General features: G+C 33.8%; 1 protein-coding gene across 4 annotated transcripts in view; it reads right to left on the bottom strand.

Moving 5' to 3' along the window:
* Positions 1-510: 510 nt before the first annotated feature.
* SMC6 (structural maintenance of chromosomes 6) overlaps positions 511-15,791 on the bottom strand; it is a 35,056-nt gene continuing 19,775 nt past the window's right edge. For all 4 annotated transcript variants that reach the window (XM_035319955.1, XM_035319952.1, XM_035319953.1 and 1 more), the window contains 11 exons: positions 15,281-15,441; positions 14,748-14,883; positions 13,703-13,783; positions 11,829-11,999; positions 10,722-10,859; positions 9,813-9,958; positions 9,009-9,134; positions 6,827-6,932; positions 5,498-5,650; positions 4,155-4,252; positions 511-2,967 (listed from right to left, as the gene is read on the bottom strand). In XM_035319955.1, coding sequence (XP_035175846.1) covers positions 2,859-2,967; positions 4,155-4,252; positions 5,498-5,650; positions 6,827-6,932; positions 9,009-9,134; positions 9,813-9,958; positions 10,722-10,859; positions 11,829-11,999; positions 13,703-13,783; positions 14,748-14,883; positions 15,281-15,441 — 1,425 coding nt within the window. In that variant the 3' untranslated portion in view covers positions 511-2,858. The remainder of the gene's footprint in view (positions 2,968-4,154; positions 4,253-5,497; positions 5,651-6,826; positions 6,933-9,008; positions 9,135-9,812; positions 9,959-10,721; positions 10,860-11,828; positions 12,000-13,702; positions 13,784-14,747; positions 14,884-15,280; positions 15,442-15,791) is intronic.

Below are 15,791 nucleotides of genomic sequence, written 5' to 3' on the forward strand. Positions count from 1 at the left end.
TCATATTCCAAACAACAAAATGCAAAATTTTCAATTACATTATTTGTTTTTAAAATACAGAATTTTACTTTGACTACACAGGTAGTATCCTTGCCAAATTAAATAGTGGTATACTTTGTATGTTTGGCTGTAACTTAATAAAAATTCTGAAAAATCTAACATACCTCTGAGTACAGCATGCCCGTTGTTTCCACCTAGCTTAAATTACTAATGGTAGAGAGGATGTTGAATAATCCTGGGATTTTATGCATCTTTTGCTTCCACATACTTATTAGGGCATCAGTACATCATTCCACATCTCCCTGCACCTCAAATTTATGTAGCTTGACAGGCTGCATTTACTTTAATGCGTCCTTTAAGGACTGCATTGCCATCCAAAATGGCCAACAGCTCAAAATGGAACATCATAATCTCTAGGTAATTGGTATAGTAAACTCAAAGAACCAAGAATAAGATAGCTTTGAGACCTTAGTAGGATCATTGCAAAAATAAGTGTATCCAAGCAACTGCTTCAGTAATTGTTTATTTAGAGCTAATCCTCTATCATGAAACCAGTTACTTATAATTATTATACAGCCAAGCACACATTTTCCTCAAGTACAATGGTAGATTAGAATAAATACAGGATATGATTTGAATCAAAGACCAGAGTCATTGCCAATTCCTCCAATATTTTAAGTAAGTCTGTAGAAAACTTGAGAGAAATCTCAAGTATTAGCTCAGTAGGAATGGGGTAATTTTCCTTAACCTCTTTTCTCCTTACAAACCATTATAAAAATAATAATGGAGATAAACATTTTTCTCCTTCTTGCCTCTGCACTCTTGCTTTGTTTTTTGGTAGCTGAAAAAAAAATTAGAAAGGAATAAAGCTTTACCGTTCTATCAGTTCTCATGGTAAAAAGGTCTGAAATATATTCCAGTTCCAGCATAAAGTCAAGTCAAACAGAACAGGTGGTTCAAGACCATGTAAGAATATTGCAGACTCACCCCAAAAAACAAGTTGGGGTCATATTCCAGAAAAGCTTTGCCAGGTATGCAATCTACATGTGTCCTCCCATGCTGTTTTCACATGATTCTAAGCAAGTTGTAAGCATCTTCCATTTCATTCTATCACAGGATTGTAGGATCCTTTAGTTTGGTAGGAACCTCTGGGGAACTCTAGTGCAATCCCTTGCTTGAAGGAGGTGTAGCAATATTCAGAACCTGAAAACCTCCAAGGACAGAGGTTCTACAGCCCGCCAGGACAATATGTTTAAATTCCTCATATCCTTATCTTGAAAACCCCTCCAATGTTTATCTAGTCAAAATGTCCACATTTCAATGTAGGGCCACTGTCTCTTGCTCCCCTGTCATACACTTCAATTAAAAGCCTGGCTTTGTTTTGTCACTAACCTCTTCTTAGACACGGCAAGCGTGCTGCAAGTCTGATGTTGGCCTGTTACCCTAGGCTTTCAGAAGTAAGCAAAGTCTTTAAAAGATCACTAGATTTAATTCCTAAAGTTAGAATGCACCAAGAAAACCAACTGCAGTTCTAGTCAATTTCCTTCAATTCTCACCTAGTTTTCATAATTTAGAGACACCCACAAATTTAATAAATACTTGTGTAAAAACTAAACAGCTTTAATAAACACAAAATACCATCCAGTGACTAAAATTAAATTTGGCTACAAATTCAATTTTAAACTTAAACTGTTAAGATATTTTATTGAGGAGTTGCTATTCAGTAAATAATTCTGGAAACTGTAGAGCTGTTTTTTAAATAATCTTAATGACTCCTGTAACATCCAAAAACAAACAAACAAAAAGAATTATGCCTAGTGGCTGAACTCTAAATTGATTGTTTCTGAAGAGCTCCCAGTAATTGCAAATTCCTGGAGAGAGGAGAACAGGAGAGAAAGAAAGTTAATTTGTGGCAGTTTGGAAATTCTGGTTATTCTTTCTCCTATCCCCCCAATAAATATAAATTTTTAAAAGTGAGGCTCAATCTTATTTTAACAACTCAAGCATAGTCGGGGGTGGGTTGGGAAACCCAAAACCTAGAAAAGTTACTCTAAGTTAATATATTATTTCTCAAAAGTATGCCACTTTGCTCCTCTATATTGAAGGACTGCCATCATTTTGTTAATGTAATGAATACCTGCAAACTTAAGTCTGTGCAAGAATTGGAATTAAGAATATAAAATTATGAAGACATAATTTCCTAGTTTTTATAACCACATGTCCTAAGACACAAAAACTAGTCCCTATTAAGTTTAGGGATCAATACTTCTTCCTGCTCAGAAAATAAACTGAAAAAAAGTTATTTTCAAAATTATGAGAATTCGGAATTATGAAAATAAAGCGATAGTTTTACATGTTCAGGTGCTGTGGTTCGAATGTAAATAAACAATGTTTTACTGCATGTATTAGCACACATTCAAGAAATAAAGCAGAGATAAGTAGAAACCCAAATTTTAAACTCAAGGTTAGTTCGAAGAGTTCGAAGAGTGTTCGAAGAGACACTAAATCACTGTCAAAAGTATTAGTTCCCATTGTTTATTAAAATAGTACTCCACAGTTATACAAAATACCTGTCATATCCCTGTCTCCTTCCCCCAAGAAAATAAAAACTAATAGTTGTTCATTAAAATAAAATCCTGTATGCTCAGTTGATATCATGAGAATTGTTCTCATCCTTGGGCTGTAAGAACACATACAAGTAGTTCTGAGATTAAAAAAATAAAAACAGGAACTACTTATTTTCCTGAGGGTATTTAACAAGAGAGCCTCTTATCCAGCAACAGGCAGTAGCAACTGGAATTTACAAGCATCAATGTACATTTATCCTCAATACTGTGCCATGTTCATACACTTTATACTCAATGATCTTCTTCTTCTTCATTCCTATTATGGAAATTCAACTTTGTTTGGCCTCTTTCAGGGTCTTGCATTCGGAGGATGCGAATATGAGAACTCGTAGGCAGAGAACTAAAAATAAAGAATGCATCATTTAAATAGTGCATCTTCTCCACAAATTTTATTGTTTCCATTTGATTATTTCTATTACATATTGGCCTTGAACTTACTACAACTATTTTCTTGGACCCTTTTAAAACAGTAGCACAGGGTGAAGATATGACTTCACTGAACTGATACTGGAGCAACACTTGAATAAAAGCATCAGGTGACAGATCTTCAATGATAGATCTCAATCCTTTGATTTCTAACAATTAGACTACATTAATTACAGAAAAGGTACTTCTTAACAGAAACTTCAACCTAAGTTACAGTTAAATACGGTTCTTATTTGCCTTACAGATCCTGAAATGGCACACACATTATACATGTATAATTACTCTCATCATACTAAGAATGAAGTTACTAAACATACATTACTGGCTTCGCCAGTGACAGCTCCTACTACTTCATTGAATAGTTTGAGAAATTCCCTCAAAGCATTTCCATTAAGTAACAGAACACTCCCACCCCACCCCCCAGGTATTAGGAAGGCAAGATAATTACAGTAAATTAACCTCATTTTGAGGATTGCTTAACATCTTTGTATACTTAGCAGGAAAAAAAAAAAAAAGAAAATGCAATAAGAATCCTCTGCAGGTTTCACTGATTACTTCTGGCTAGCAGAGAAGAACTAGATGCATAAGGTTAGACAGTGACTGTCCCCTTAACTGGGTATAACTTTACCACAGAATTATGTGAAAGACCTTTTTTTGTTTGTTTTAAAAAGATCTGGGTGCTACAAAAAAAAAAAGCAAGCTATCAGCTTCTAGATTTAAAAGAGTCAACTCAAATAACATAAGCCTATTAAAAGTACAGTCATATTAATAGGAAAATTTTTAAAAAAGAATGTTCTATCAGTTTTCTGAGTGGAGACCAGGAGCCCACCTGGCTCCATACAAGGGAACATTTCAAAAAGCTCCTCTATTTTAGATAAAATGATTCAAGTTTCACTGAATTACCAATATTACATATGAAAAAGTGAAAAATATTCTCCTAAATTCCTAAAAACATCAGCAATGAACTGCTTAATTGTTAATGTTCTACCACTGAAAATCACAAAAACTCTTATCCTCAGATTTCCTTCTTTCAAGTGATGCTCCTTGCAATACAACTTCCACGTCCTACTTCTACTAGGAAATACAACACAACATTATTACCTCATGCTTTGCGGGGTAAGCAAAATGAACTGCCGATGATGCTGAGAGTCAGCCACCTTCAGAATCATATCCATTGCAATTCTTCTGTTAACCATGTCCTGAAGACAAAATATTTATCAGGTAGTGATACTGACTGTATACTTCTGACTGACTTCTTATTGCACAGATTTGGACAACTACCTAGTAATAAATAAATTATATAAATAGTAAGACCTACCTGAATTAATACATATACAGTAAAGCTTAGCTAAATGGAAACTACACTGGAGAAACACTAGGGTTAAATTCTGAAAGCTATGAACTAAAGTTTGGGAAATCTTTAAACTTTACTTTTTAATATACACGCAAAATAGAAGGATTCTATCAGAACAATCACACTCCTACTCACATTATTTTTCTATCGGCTTTTATATACACGTGTAATACTTCTTTATTGGTATGCTAAGATGAACTTTATTTTAGTTGAATAACATTTCTTATAAATTCCTGCCTCAAAATTATCTGAGAGGATTTACGGGCTACATGGAACCTAAGTTACTTTGTAGCCTGATTTTTTATTTATTTATTAATTCTAAAAACACCCTTGTGTACTTGTGGCTTACTGAAAAAGATGTATAACGTGAGGATATGATGAGCAGGGGTTAAACAATGCTCTGCTTCCATCCTGTGTCACACTTGAATCTAGCTATCTCCCTTACAAAAAGGCTGATGGGGTCCTCTTGTGGTGGGTCTCCAGGATTACAGCAACAGTGACTACAGATGTAATGCAGAAACAAATTATGGTGTGCTTACTGGCACAGCAGTAGAAAGACATGTATTGAGGAATTACTTATGGAATAAAATACATTAAAGTTCTCTGCAGGGCTACTGACTACCCATCTGTTTTCTGGACAGATAAGTAAACTTCAGTACAACTAATTTGTAAGATAAGACCTAATCTTTTCAAGTTTGCTTGTGGAATCAATGATTATGTCGTTGATTCTACAACAGGGAAACTTCAGTCATTTAACACACACACAGACACACACTGAAATATGTCTGCTTGACCACCTTGGACGCATATGCTCCTTCCTGATATTCGTTATGTATAAAGTACACCACCTTTTTTCCCTTCTAGGTCTGAAAAAGATGTATATATACATATTTATATTTTTATGATATATCTATATCATATATATTTATATATATATAAGAATATCTATATATCAGTCTCAAAACTGGTAGAAGCCAAGGCATGTTGCTAAGCTAAGGACAGTCACAGCAACAAGTTCTAACCAACCACAGGTCACAACTCTTTTGCTAATTTATACAAATCAGAATAGCAAATGTAGTTTAAACTATACCATGTAGACATCAAATTCATCCAAGCATCTGAAAGGAGATTCAGTAATGGACCACAGAGAAAGAATGAAACAAACTGTTGAGAAGGAACGTTCACCTCCTGATAAAGATCTCACATCGTTAAGGGTAGCTTTGTCTTCCTCTCCAGGCTGAACCTTGAAATAAAAATATTACAATGCTTTTTTCTTTTAGGAAGTCTCCAAGTCTCCAAGTTAAAAGTTATTGTAACCGCAAACATGTTACATATGAACAGAGAGAGGTCACTTGAGGAGCAGCTTAGTACTTCACTGCCACTCTGGAAAGAATCCAGAATGAAATGGCTGCTAGCCATTTTAAAACACATTTCTGGGATCACTGAAGCTTTCTTCACCATAGTAAGATACACTGAACAGATTAAATAGGTGACTCTGCCAATGTTTTCTTATTCAATTCTCTATTTTAATACCTATTAAACAGATTAAATAACTGTCAACAAATGTAATTATATCACAGTAAAATCCAATGGCTACCAGCTGTAATACAAAAGCAGGTAATTGATTCACAACAGTAGCTTAAAGGAGGAAGTTTCTTTACCAGAACAAGTGAAACCTTGTAAACAGTCATTCCCTTCCACTAATTATGATGAAACCTTGTGGCACTCTCCATTCAGGATTAAACTTAAGTGTTTTCTTGTCTTGCTAATTACATTACTTTTAATAAATTAAGCAGGAAAATAAAGATTTTTTTTCATCTTTTTTAAATCTTCCTTGACTAAATTTAGGTCTTATTCATGATAAACATGAAATATGAGTCACAAAAACATAAAAAGATAAAGACAGGTAATAAACTGAATCCATAAAATATGAAGTTGAGTTTTTTGGGTATCTATCCTTCACCTGTTTAATGAAGAGAGCGTCAACAAGTATGTGTGTCATCACTACACATTTTCCCCCTCAAATCCTAAAAGCAAAGTCTCCCACGTAAATAAATAAATAAATAAATACTCTTTGACTAAGACTTTTCTGGGAGGCATGTTAAAAGATTCAAACTTACAGAATAAACAGAAAAAATATTTAAAGGAAATAAGACATTACACAATCACAAAAAGTACATCTTTCTTTTGTTCCATGTTATCTAGCAACATCCCCATTTAAGACAATGATACAGTCTGGCTTTATTCTTGCTTGTTTTCAATAGCGTGCTACAATTTGGTATATCACTTTTTGGAGAGGGGAGAACAATTTATTCTATTCTTTGCAATACATGCTCTAGCAGCTGACATTAAAAGCAAAAAAAAAAAAACATTATTTTAATACACATTATCATACTTCAAATAATATCAAATAACTTACTGTTATTGAAAGTGTCTCATTCTTGTGGTCAAAAAGTATTTTTCCACAGCAAGCTCGAATGCGTAATAAGTAGTCGAAGTACAGTTTGCATCGTAAAGAAAGGAGCCTTAAATCAGTTAAATCATGAAAACAAACATTAGCTCACCCGGTTTTAAGATATTTGAAAAAGTGACAGCAAATTTTTTAATCAACAGTTTCACATCATTATCTCAAATATTAAACTCTACTCCATAAACAACATTTTCCCAAATCCATTATACTCTCAAGCAGTTAACATTGGAGAGAAATTACAGACACTAAGTAACAAGTATAGAAATCCAGAAGTACAGACTTTGTATTTTCTGTAAATTTAATCCCTGCATCAATAGACTGGAAGCTTTTCACGTTTCTTTCACAACTTCAACAGGAAATAACCAGATTCCACCACTACTTCCCTATCCAGTGTTAGTACTGCATAGTTAGGAGAGTAAAGACTTTACAAGGACTCTGCTGGACTCCAAGAATTAAACATTGCTGATTAGCTCTGCACTCCTTTCCTTCCTCAATTCTAGTACATACTTCTCCAGCAGACAAAACAACACTGTTCCTCCAGGACCAAACTATGGTTCTTTAGTACATTCTTTAGAGTGGGACCATTCTATGATTCCACAATTCATATTTAAATTCAGGCACCAGGAACAAGATTCAGTTTGACACGTGCAGGCACCAAAAGGCAAGTATCAGATTCTGCAGGTACAACTTATCAACTGGCATTTCTATACTTCCATGGCAAAAGATAGGATTCTTCTAATCATTACTATCTCATAATCGTACTGACAATCCCATCCAAATCCCAAACTGAAAAGTACAAAAAGCAGAACCAACATAGATAACCCTCAATTTCTGCTTAATAAAAAAATATATATATAAAAATAAAATAATAAATAAATAAACAAACAAGAAAGGGCTGCACTGCATTTTTGGAACAGATAAAAAAAATCAGTCCTTTTGAACAGAGGCCAGTCATCATGGTACAGGATAGTAAGGGATTGCAGCAAGAAAGAAGTGGTGCATTCCCAGTACAGACACTTTGTCAGAGAGAAAACTGTCAAATCGCAGGACCTGAATAAAATTCTTGAAAGATTTTTCAGCTTAGGGCAGAGAAAGAGGGTCTGGCCCACAATGAAGTTATGGGAACATACCACTGATAACTAGACTTAATGAAAATGAATGATAGGCTGGACTATTTCAATGTTAGCATGTTGCTGATATTTTAGTGTCCAAAACCAGTACTGAAACAGAGCTGTCTTGGATTGAGTGAGCATAGCTGAGGCCTTTGATGTGAAGAAAAATATTTGCAGCCTCAACTGATTATATTGTTTTTCCAGCTGTCAGTCCAGGCAGACTCTAAATTTTCAGACATAATAATATTGGTACTGGGAGCAAGATGAGGTTAAAAAACTGTGCAAGGCAAAGTAAGGCAAAGGACTAGTAGCTGTGCTGACACAATCACTAGAACTTGGTGGAGACTCATCAGCTGTGCACTGCCTCAACTCAGAAGTACTATGGGACCTGAAATAAAAAAAGGTATCATTTTTGTCCCTGTTCTGTCCATTATCAGGTAATCTGTATGATCTGTCAACTGTGTCAGAGCACTCACTCACAGCTTCCTCAAAATGTCTAATACCTGCTGGCTTATTTAAAGCAAATATCTCTACTTTGAAGAATGTTTAAGAAAATCGAAAAAAAGTACTGTCAAAATGAATCTCGTGTATATTTAACCACGTGTGACAAATATCAGTCAGCCTCATGCTTCAAAATTTCCAGTGATAAGGATCTGTAACTCTAGCATTAACATTTAGGCTCTGAAACGGGTTTAACTCTAAGACCATAATGACTACCATCTTTAAAATACCTAATTCTCACAGGTTTGCTCTGTAATTTACTCTCTGGAGTACAGGCAAAATTTACGTATTGCCTGTTTATTTGTTGGCCGCAAAATGCAATCTCAGACACCACTGAACTACACACCTCTGCCAGCAAGTCAAAAGAAAACATTTTCGCAGCTCTTCTTTTGAATTATAATAAAATACAATTTTATGTGTGGAATAGTTGTTTGTTTATTTTCTGAAGATATTATTGAAGAAATACATACCTACGTACTTATCATCTGAAAACTGAAATTACAGCATAATTAACTTACCTTAAGAACTGTCGATATATTTTGAATCTTTGTGTCATTATTTCTTCCAGCAGCATAATAAATCTCTTTAAGTTCTTTACTTTAATGTTTGCATCCTCGTATCTTTCCTTTGCATCAAGAAATTGCCTGTTTTAATTAACAGAAAGTCTAGCATTAGCATGCATTACATTAAAACCAAGCAATTGCTGAAAAACAATTTAATAATCAACTCATTCACACACAAAAAATGTTTTGTGAGGCTCTACATTAAAGCTAAAAGCATTTCAGCATGTTAGGTAAGCCATCTTTCATGAACAAAAACAAGTCAAATTATTACATTTTACCTCTATTTGTTTTCCTTTTAAATGGAAGCTCTCACACTACGGAGAAATAATGATTAGGTTCCCCATGTCCAAGAGGAATGACTTCTCGAAATTGTTTTCTTGAAGTGCAGTCAAAACCTCAAGTAACCACCTAAATTCTACATCAGCTACTCAAACTAGAAGCATGCTTAATGCTCAGTACATCCCAGAGCAACAGTGAGCTTTGTTCACACCACCTAGTCATAGCTGGGGTACCTCTAAATACTAAAAGAGCAAGTGTCTGATTATTAGTAACTTCAGAGTATCAACCCTGTGTAAGATGGGGCAGTCCAACTCTCCTAAAACCATTCAGTACTGATTGACTGGACAGTCATTACAGCATATTTCTAAGTCTACATACAGCACTTAAGTATTAAAACACATAAATTCAATGTAAGAAAACTGCTGTTTCCCCAGTCTCTTCCATCTTACCTGAACTAGACAGACATTAAAGATGACTTACTGTATTATTTCTTCCCTGTTTCCATGGTGATTTTTTTCTGAATTTATCCTCTCTCTTAAGCGATTCATTTCTGCATCCAGACTCTTAACAGTTCTGCTGACTTCCATGCGCTCTGCGTAGATTTGCCTAGCCTGTGCAGTTTTTTCCTACAGTAATGTTTGAAATTCAATTATTACTTGGTTTAAAAAGTCTGTTAGTCTTTGCAACAAATATTTTGTCCTATGGAAAAAACAAGGCCTCTAAGAGAAACAAATTTTCATATTAGTTATTATCATTATTCATGTTATTCAAGTTCTCAATATATTCAATAATTTTACTATAAATGCACCCTATACTAACTATATGTAGGTAATTACTTCAGTGCTAAGAACTGTACCCACTTGAGAACTTTTCATACGTTCGCATTTTTCATCTAATGCAGATAAATGAGGAACTAAATGCACCCTATTTCAACAGTGCTTCATCTTCCAAAAGTCTTTAACAATGTGACTAGAGAGTTAGTCAGTAAAGCCTGATTAGTGAAGTATGTGAAAGATCAGGTATGTGATCTTACAAGAGAAAAAGCTAGCATCCAAAAAGCAAAACAATACTATTCAATTTAACTTAAAATATGTATTTTAGGAATAAAGCATTCTAATGTTTGCATTGCATAAATGTAGAAAAATAAGTCCTAGATGGATAACCATCAACTTATCTATCAAGACTGAGATGGTGCTCTGCCAAAGAGATCCTGATTCATTTGAACAATGTGAATTTTACTTGATTTAGATATGAACAGCTTAGAATACAGCTAAGAAAATACTCGGTTTAACTGAGCATTAACATGGTTTGTATGTTGTACAAGAAGAATGATTTATTACCAAATTTTCAAAGGATCCTGACCATAAAACTTCTATTAAACAAACCTACCTCTAATTCTTTTTCTTTGGCAGCTAGTAATTCTTTATGTTTTTTTATGCAAGCCAGATGTTCTTTCTTTCTGTCTTCATAGTGCTGCCAACGACGTTTTCTGTTTTCCACCTCCGAGTCCGCTTTGTTTAATTCATCCTATTTTTGAATAACTCAGGATATGAAAAGTGAACTGTATGGGCTAGATTCCTAAGCATCTCTCAAATATGTACACACCTTTCACAGGTGATCATGCTGTTTTTTATTTTTTTATTTTTTGTCACAATAGTTAAATATAAGTAATATATTTGTCAGTTGCCTTTCTTAACTTTCCTACCCCTTTCTGTTTGCTCTTGCTTTCTTAATTCTAGCTGACTAAATATCAATACACAATTTATGTGAGGCATACAAGAGATTCCTACAGTGATAATTCTGACGTTTTCCTCATTCCATACAAGTCTCCTCATTCTATAACTTTAGAATTCTGTTTACATGCTGGACTCTTATTTTCATTTTCAAAACATTAATTCTTGAAAGCATGAGATTGTTAGGATTTTATTTGCCAATACCAAAATTTTGCATTTACCTTCAATTTGCAACTTTTCTCAAGCTTTGTTAATTCTCTATGATTTCCAGGTCTCTTCTTTGACCTTATATAATCAAAACCATATAATGGTGCCTTCTGTGATTATGTAACGTCATGGAGTAACAACCATTCCATACAGAACTACAAAATCTATTTTGAAAACTGACCAATTATGCATATTTTTAGCCAGGCCTTAGCAGAAACAAACAAGCCAAAACAACAGATATGATGCACTTAATGGAGAAATTCAGTTAAACTATTTTTCCTTCCTTTTCAATTCCTGACTAAAACCACTTGAAAACAAAATAACCTATCTTTAAACCTGAAATATTATAGCAACTATACTTAACAATCAACATTATCTTCAGAATACTGCCAAGCTTATTTCTTGACATACTTTGGAGGGAACGCCCTATTTCTATTCTCATAGGTAGCTCTTAACTGTATTAGGAACAAACATATTCTTTTCTCCTGCCTCCGTTTAACCTCATTCCTGTTGCCACACAAAGGGAACAAAAAATAAAATATGGAGTTACCGGTACCTTAATTGGACCAGCAATTTCTTCTACTTGATGAATTTTTTCTTTTATTTCTTCAAATCTTTTTTCAGCCTCCTGGAGAATATTGTTCAGTTCTTCCATTCTTCTGCTTTGCTCCTGCATTTCTTTTTTTGCAGATTCCATCTTTTTTTTATTTTCTTCAGCCACATCTTCCTGTCAAAATATTTTAAAATGAAGAGCAAAAGGAGTACATACATTTGCACATTACTTGATTTACACTCTACTTGATTTTCATTTTATTATCATTACCAGGTTATAGGCAATACTCTAAGCTCTCTAATAAGGAAAAAAAACAGCTCAATGTAATGCACGAAGGCTCAAAAGAACAGACTGATGAATTCTCTTGGAGGTCACTAAATCAAATAGCAAAAGAAAATGTGGAACTTCTTTATCTGACTGAAAATTAAGGGAACTTAATTTGGGAGTTGATGGCTAGGATTTTGTGAATTAGCCATGCTAATGATTTACTACAGTAATTTCCCAAACAAAAAACGTTATGGCTTCCTTCTGGATCTGTGACAGAGGATATACATTCCATATACAGAGGAATACAGGAAGAGTAAGTGGATTTTCACTGTTCCCTAGAAAATTATACCATTCCTAATTGATTACTATTATACATACTTTCTGTTCTGAAAAGACAAATATTCCAAAAATTCAGAAAAAAGACGTAAATGGAACCTTGTATTTTGCTAAGATTCTTTTTCACAATCAGACAACTGTGAAATCAATGTAGAAATGAAAGAAGTAAGTGAAAGAACAGCAAATAACACATAGAAGTGATCAGAAAGTGCATTAAAAAAACACTAATGAAAATCAAAGAAAGGACTAAGGAGAAGTAAATATGTAAAACTACCAGCTGCAAAAGACTATTGTCAGAATTCAACAGTAAAAGTTTTATTGTTGAATAATTGTCCTTTTTTTTTTTCAATTACAAAAAATAGGAAGATACTCCCCTACAAAGAGATATGATCTTTTCTATTTCATTTAAAGGACAATGTACATTTTTCTAAACCAACAAAACAAGATTTGAAACAAAATATAAGGGTTCACAGCATCTGTATCTACCAATACTTTACTTTCTGAGTATGTTTTGAAGGGTTTACTCACATGAATATGTTCACATACTGAAAGACAACTTACTGAAAAGGTACAAGGTTATGCAAGTTACCTTCTCACTGATCCCATGGCATGGAATTTAACCAAAACAATTGTAGTCAGCATTATTAACAGCATTTGTCAGACTGACTATGAATTAAGATCTTGATTGTAAATTACTAACTACATATTTTAACATATGGATAAGCACTTCGTAAGAATCACAATACTACAGTCCTTCCTTAGGATTTTAACCTTAAAACTGCATGATGAGTTTACCATAAACCAAGGAACTGTGGATACAGGACAGAGGAAAGCAGTGCTGTGAGGGAATTTACACTAAAGAGTGATCTTCATCTATGCTTCTAAGATGTTATTTCTGTCCTCCAAACATACATCACTGCAAACATACATCACTACCCCCCCCCCCCAGAGTTTTATGGCACTGCGTATCTGGAATGATGAAAGGAAATGCAGAGAACATCCTTTTATAACACCACCTTGCTTTCCGTAACACTGGTTTGAAGAAGGTGAGAAATAGAGGAAAATCCAAACAAACAAATGAACACTCACAAAAATTCTACCACTGCAATAATTGTAGACTTCTCTCAAGTATAAGATTTTTCACTATTTTATCCAACTTGTGCCTTAGATGGTAATCTACGGTATTTAGTTGCTTCTTATTTTAAATCATTATCAACATTCAAAGACATTATTTCACATCCTTATTAGACGTAATTCAATAATTTTTTTCTTACCAATACACGGATGTCCACTGACTGGTTTTCATCTGTATTCTCAAGATCTGCTATTTCTGCATTTGTTGTTCTCATTTTTATCTGGAAGAAAATACATTAAGTTTACCTTAAAAGAAAAGATCATATAAGTTCATTGAAGTCAATACAGAAAGTAATATATTTTAGCTTCATTACTTCCTAAGGAAGAGTATTCTTCCCACTTACCTATGGAATCCATTTTAATAAGGCAGAACTTGCCCTGAAAGTCACATGCACTTTAAAATCATTATTACTACATTTCCTTTCAACATGAATAAAATATATTTCATGTCCTTCAAATACTTGTCTTCATCAAATTAATAAGAGTTCACGTGCTACTTGTTTGCTAGTTCTTATTTGTAATTTACTTAATATAGTATATATTAGTATTTTACTTATATAGTATTTATTGTCTTATGCTGCCCAACAGTGGCATCATTAGCCACCACATACATATCCTACCTACCAGAACTGGAAATCGCGCAGAAAACGAAGACTAATGGTTGTAAATGGTTTGTTTATACAGAAAATCAGATTAAGCCAAAAGTTTAAAAGCATGAAACACTCAATTTATTGAAACGTGTAAAGAACATAAATGAAGAGAACAAAGAGAAACAAGATTCTAGGAATTAATAAGTAAGACTCAACAGAAATAAAGGAGAAAGCAGGAAAAAGAAACTTGTATCAAATATTGCAGCAATTTCCTTCCAACTCCTTTTCTGCATCACAACAAAAAAGAAGTAGAGATTTAATTTGCGATTTAGTACAACTAAAAAAAAAGATACCACATAGAACAACAGCAACATATGCCATGATTGATATGACTTGAATCACGTTGTCCTAAACAATGAAAACATCCTCTAGATACTAACATGTAGACCCTTGTGTTTTTGCACAAATGCCAAATGAACAAAAGCAAGCATAAATACTGAAAAACTATCATCCACACAAAATATAGTATAGAAGTCAAAGTGAAATAGGAAAAAAATGATTAGGGTTAATCTTTAGACACAACACCTATTTCTACCTGTAGTTCTTTTTGGTGTTGTCGATGACGATGAAGATGATCTTCATTCTGCCTAATCTCATTTTCAACAGAATACAAACGTCGCTGACATGCTGTCAACTGCGCCTTCCTGTTTGCAACTTCATTCTCCAAATGACTTGGAAAAAAAAAATGATACTGAGATATTATATACACACAAAAACACAGACATACACGAGTAAGTTAACAAGTGACAAAAAAAGGTACAAAAGCACAAAAAGAATCTTAATCTTATGCATGGGATGGTTTTGCTGATCAATAAAGAAACACCAAAGCTCTAAACATAAAATCCAAACATATTTTAAAAGAGAAACTAACATTTTGAAAGTAAAAGCATTGGAATTGGAATGCAAAGCTCTCAGGAGTCCAGAGTTGTCAAAAAAGAAAATGGCGAAACAGGAGTAGTGGAAGGTGGATGTTTCTCATGCACATACATCTAAATAGACAAACATGCAATTCTACTATTCATGTCAACAAACGCACTTTTTAGAAGCACAATGCTACAAGATACTAACCTTATTTCTGCTTCAACATCTTTGCTGAGATACTTGGGTCTGTGGTAGTCAGAAGAATAGTATCGTCTGTCAAATACTTGATCACCCTCAGCAGTGAAAGCTTCTCTACAATTTCTTGGAGGATTATTAGACTGCATTACTTCACGAGCTTTACGGCTACTCTGAAAAATACAATTGCCTTATCATACCTATAGAAAATCCACTGTAATTAAAGATACTACTTTAAAACTAATGGAGAAGTTCTCTCACTCAGAAATCATTTACATTCCTAATGAAAAATAAGAAATACAGAAATGAATTTTAATTTTAGAGTATGTAGTGTCAAGAATCTGCTTTTCTTTGTTGAATAAGACATTTGTGTTCTTAAACAACACACTTATTCAGTTGCCATTTTCTTTTACTCTGGTACAAATTTCTCTAAATTGTGGATTCTGTAGTCTGATCAATCCCTTATAATTAGCTCATAGCATTAAATAAAGGCTGAGGAAATCTGCTAGTAAAAACTGCTGTT

This window comes from Oxyura jamaicensis, chromosome 3 (assembly GCF_011077185.1).
Source record: "Oxyura jamaicensis isolate SHBP4307 breed ruddy duck chromosome 3, BPBGC_Ojam_1.0, whole genome shotgun sequence".
Taxonomy (NCBI): domain Eukaryota; kingdom Metazoa; phylum Chordata; class Aves; order Anseriformes; family Anatidae; genus Oxyura; species Oxyura jamaicensis.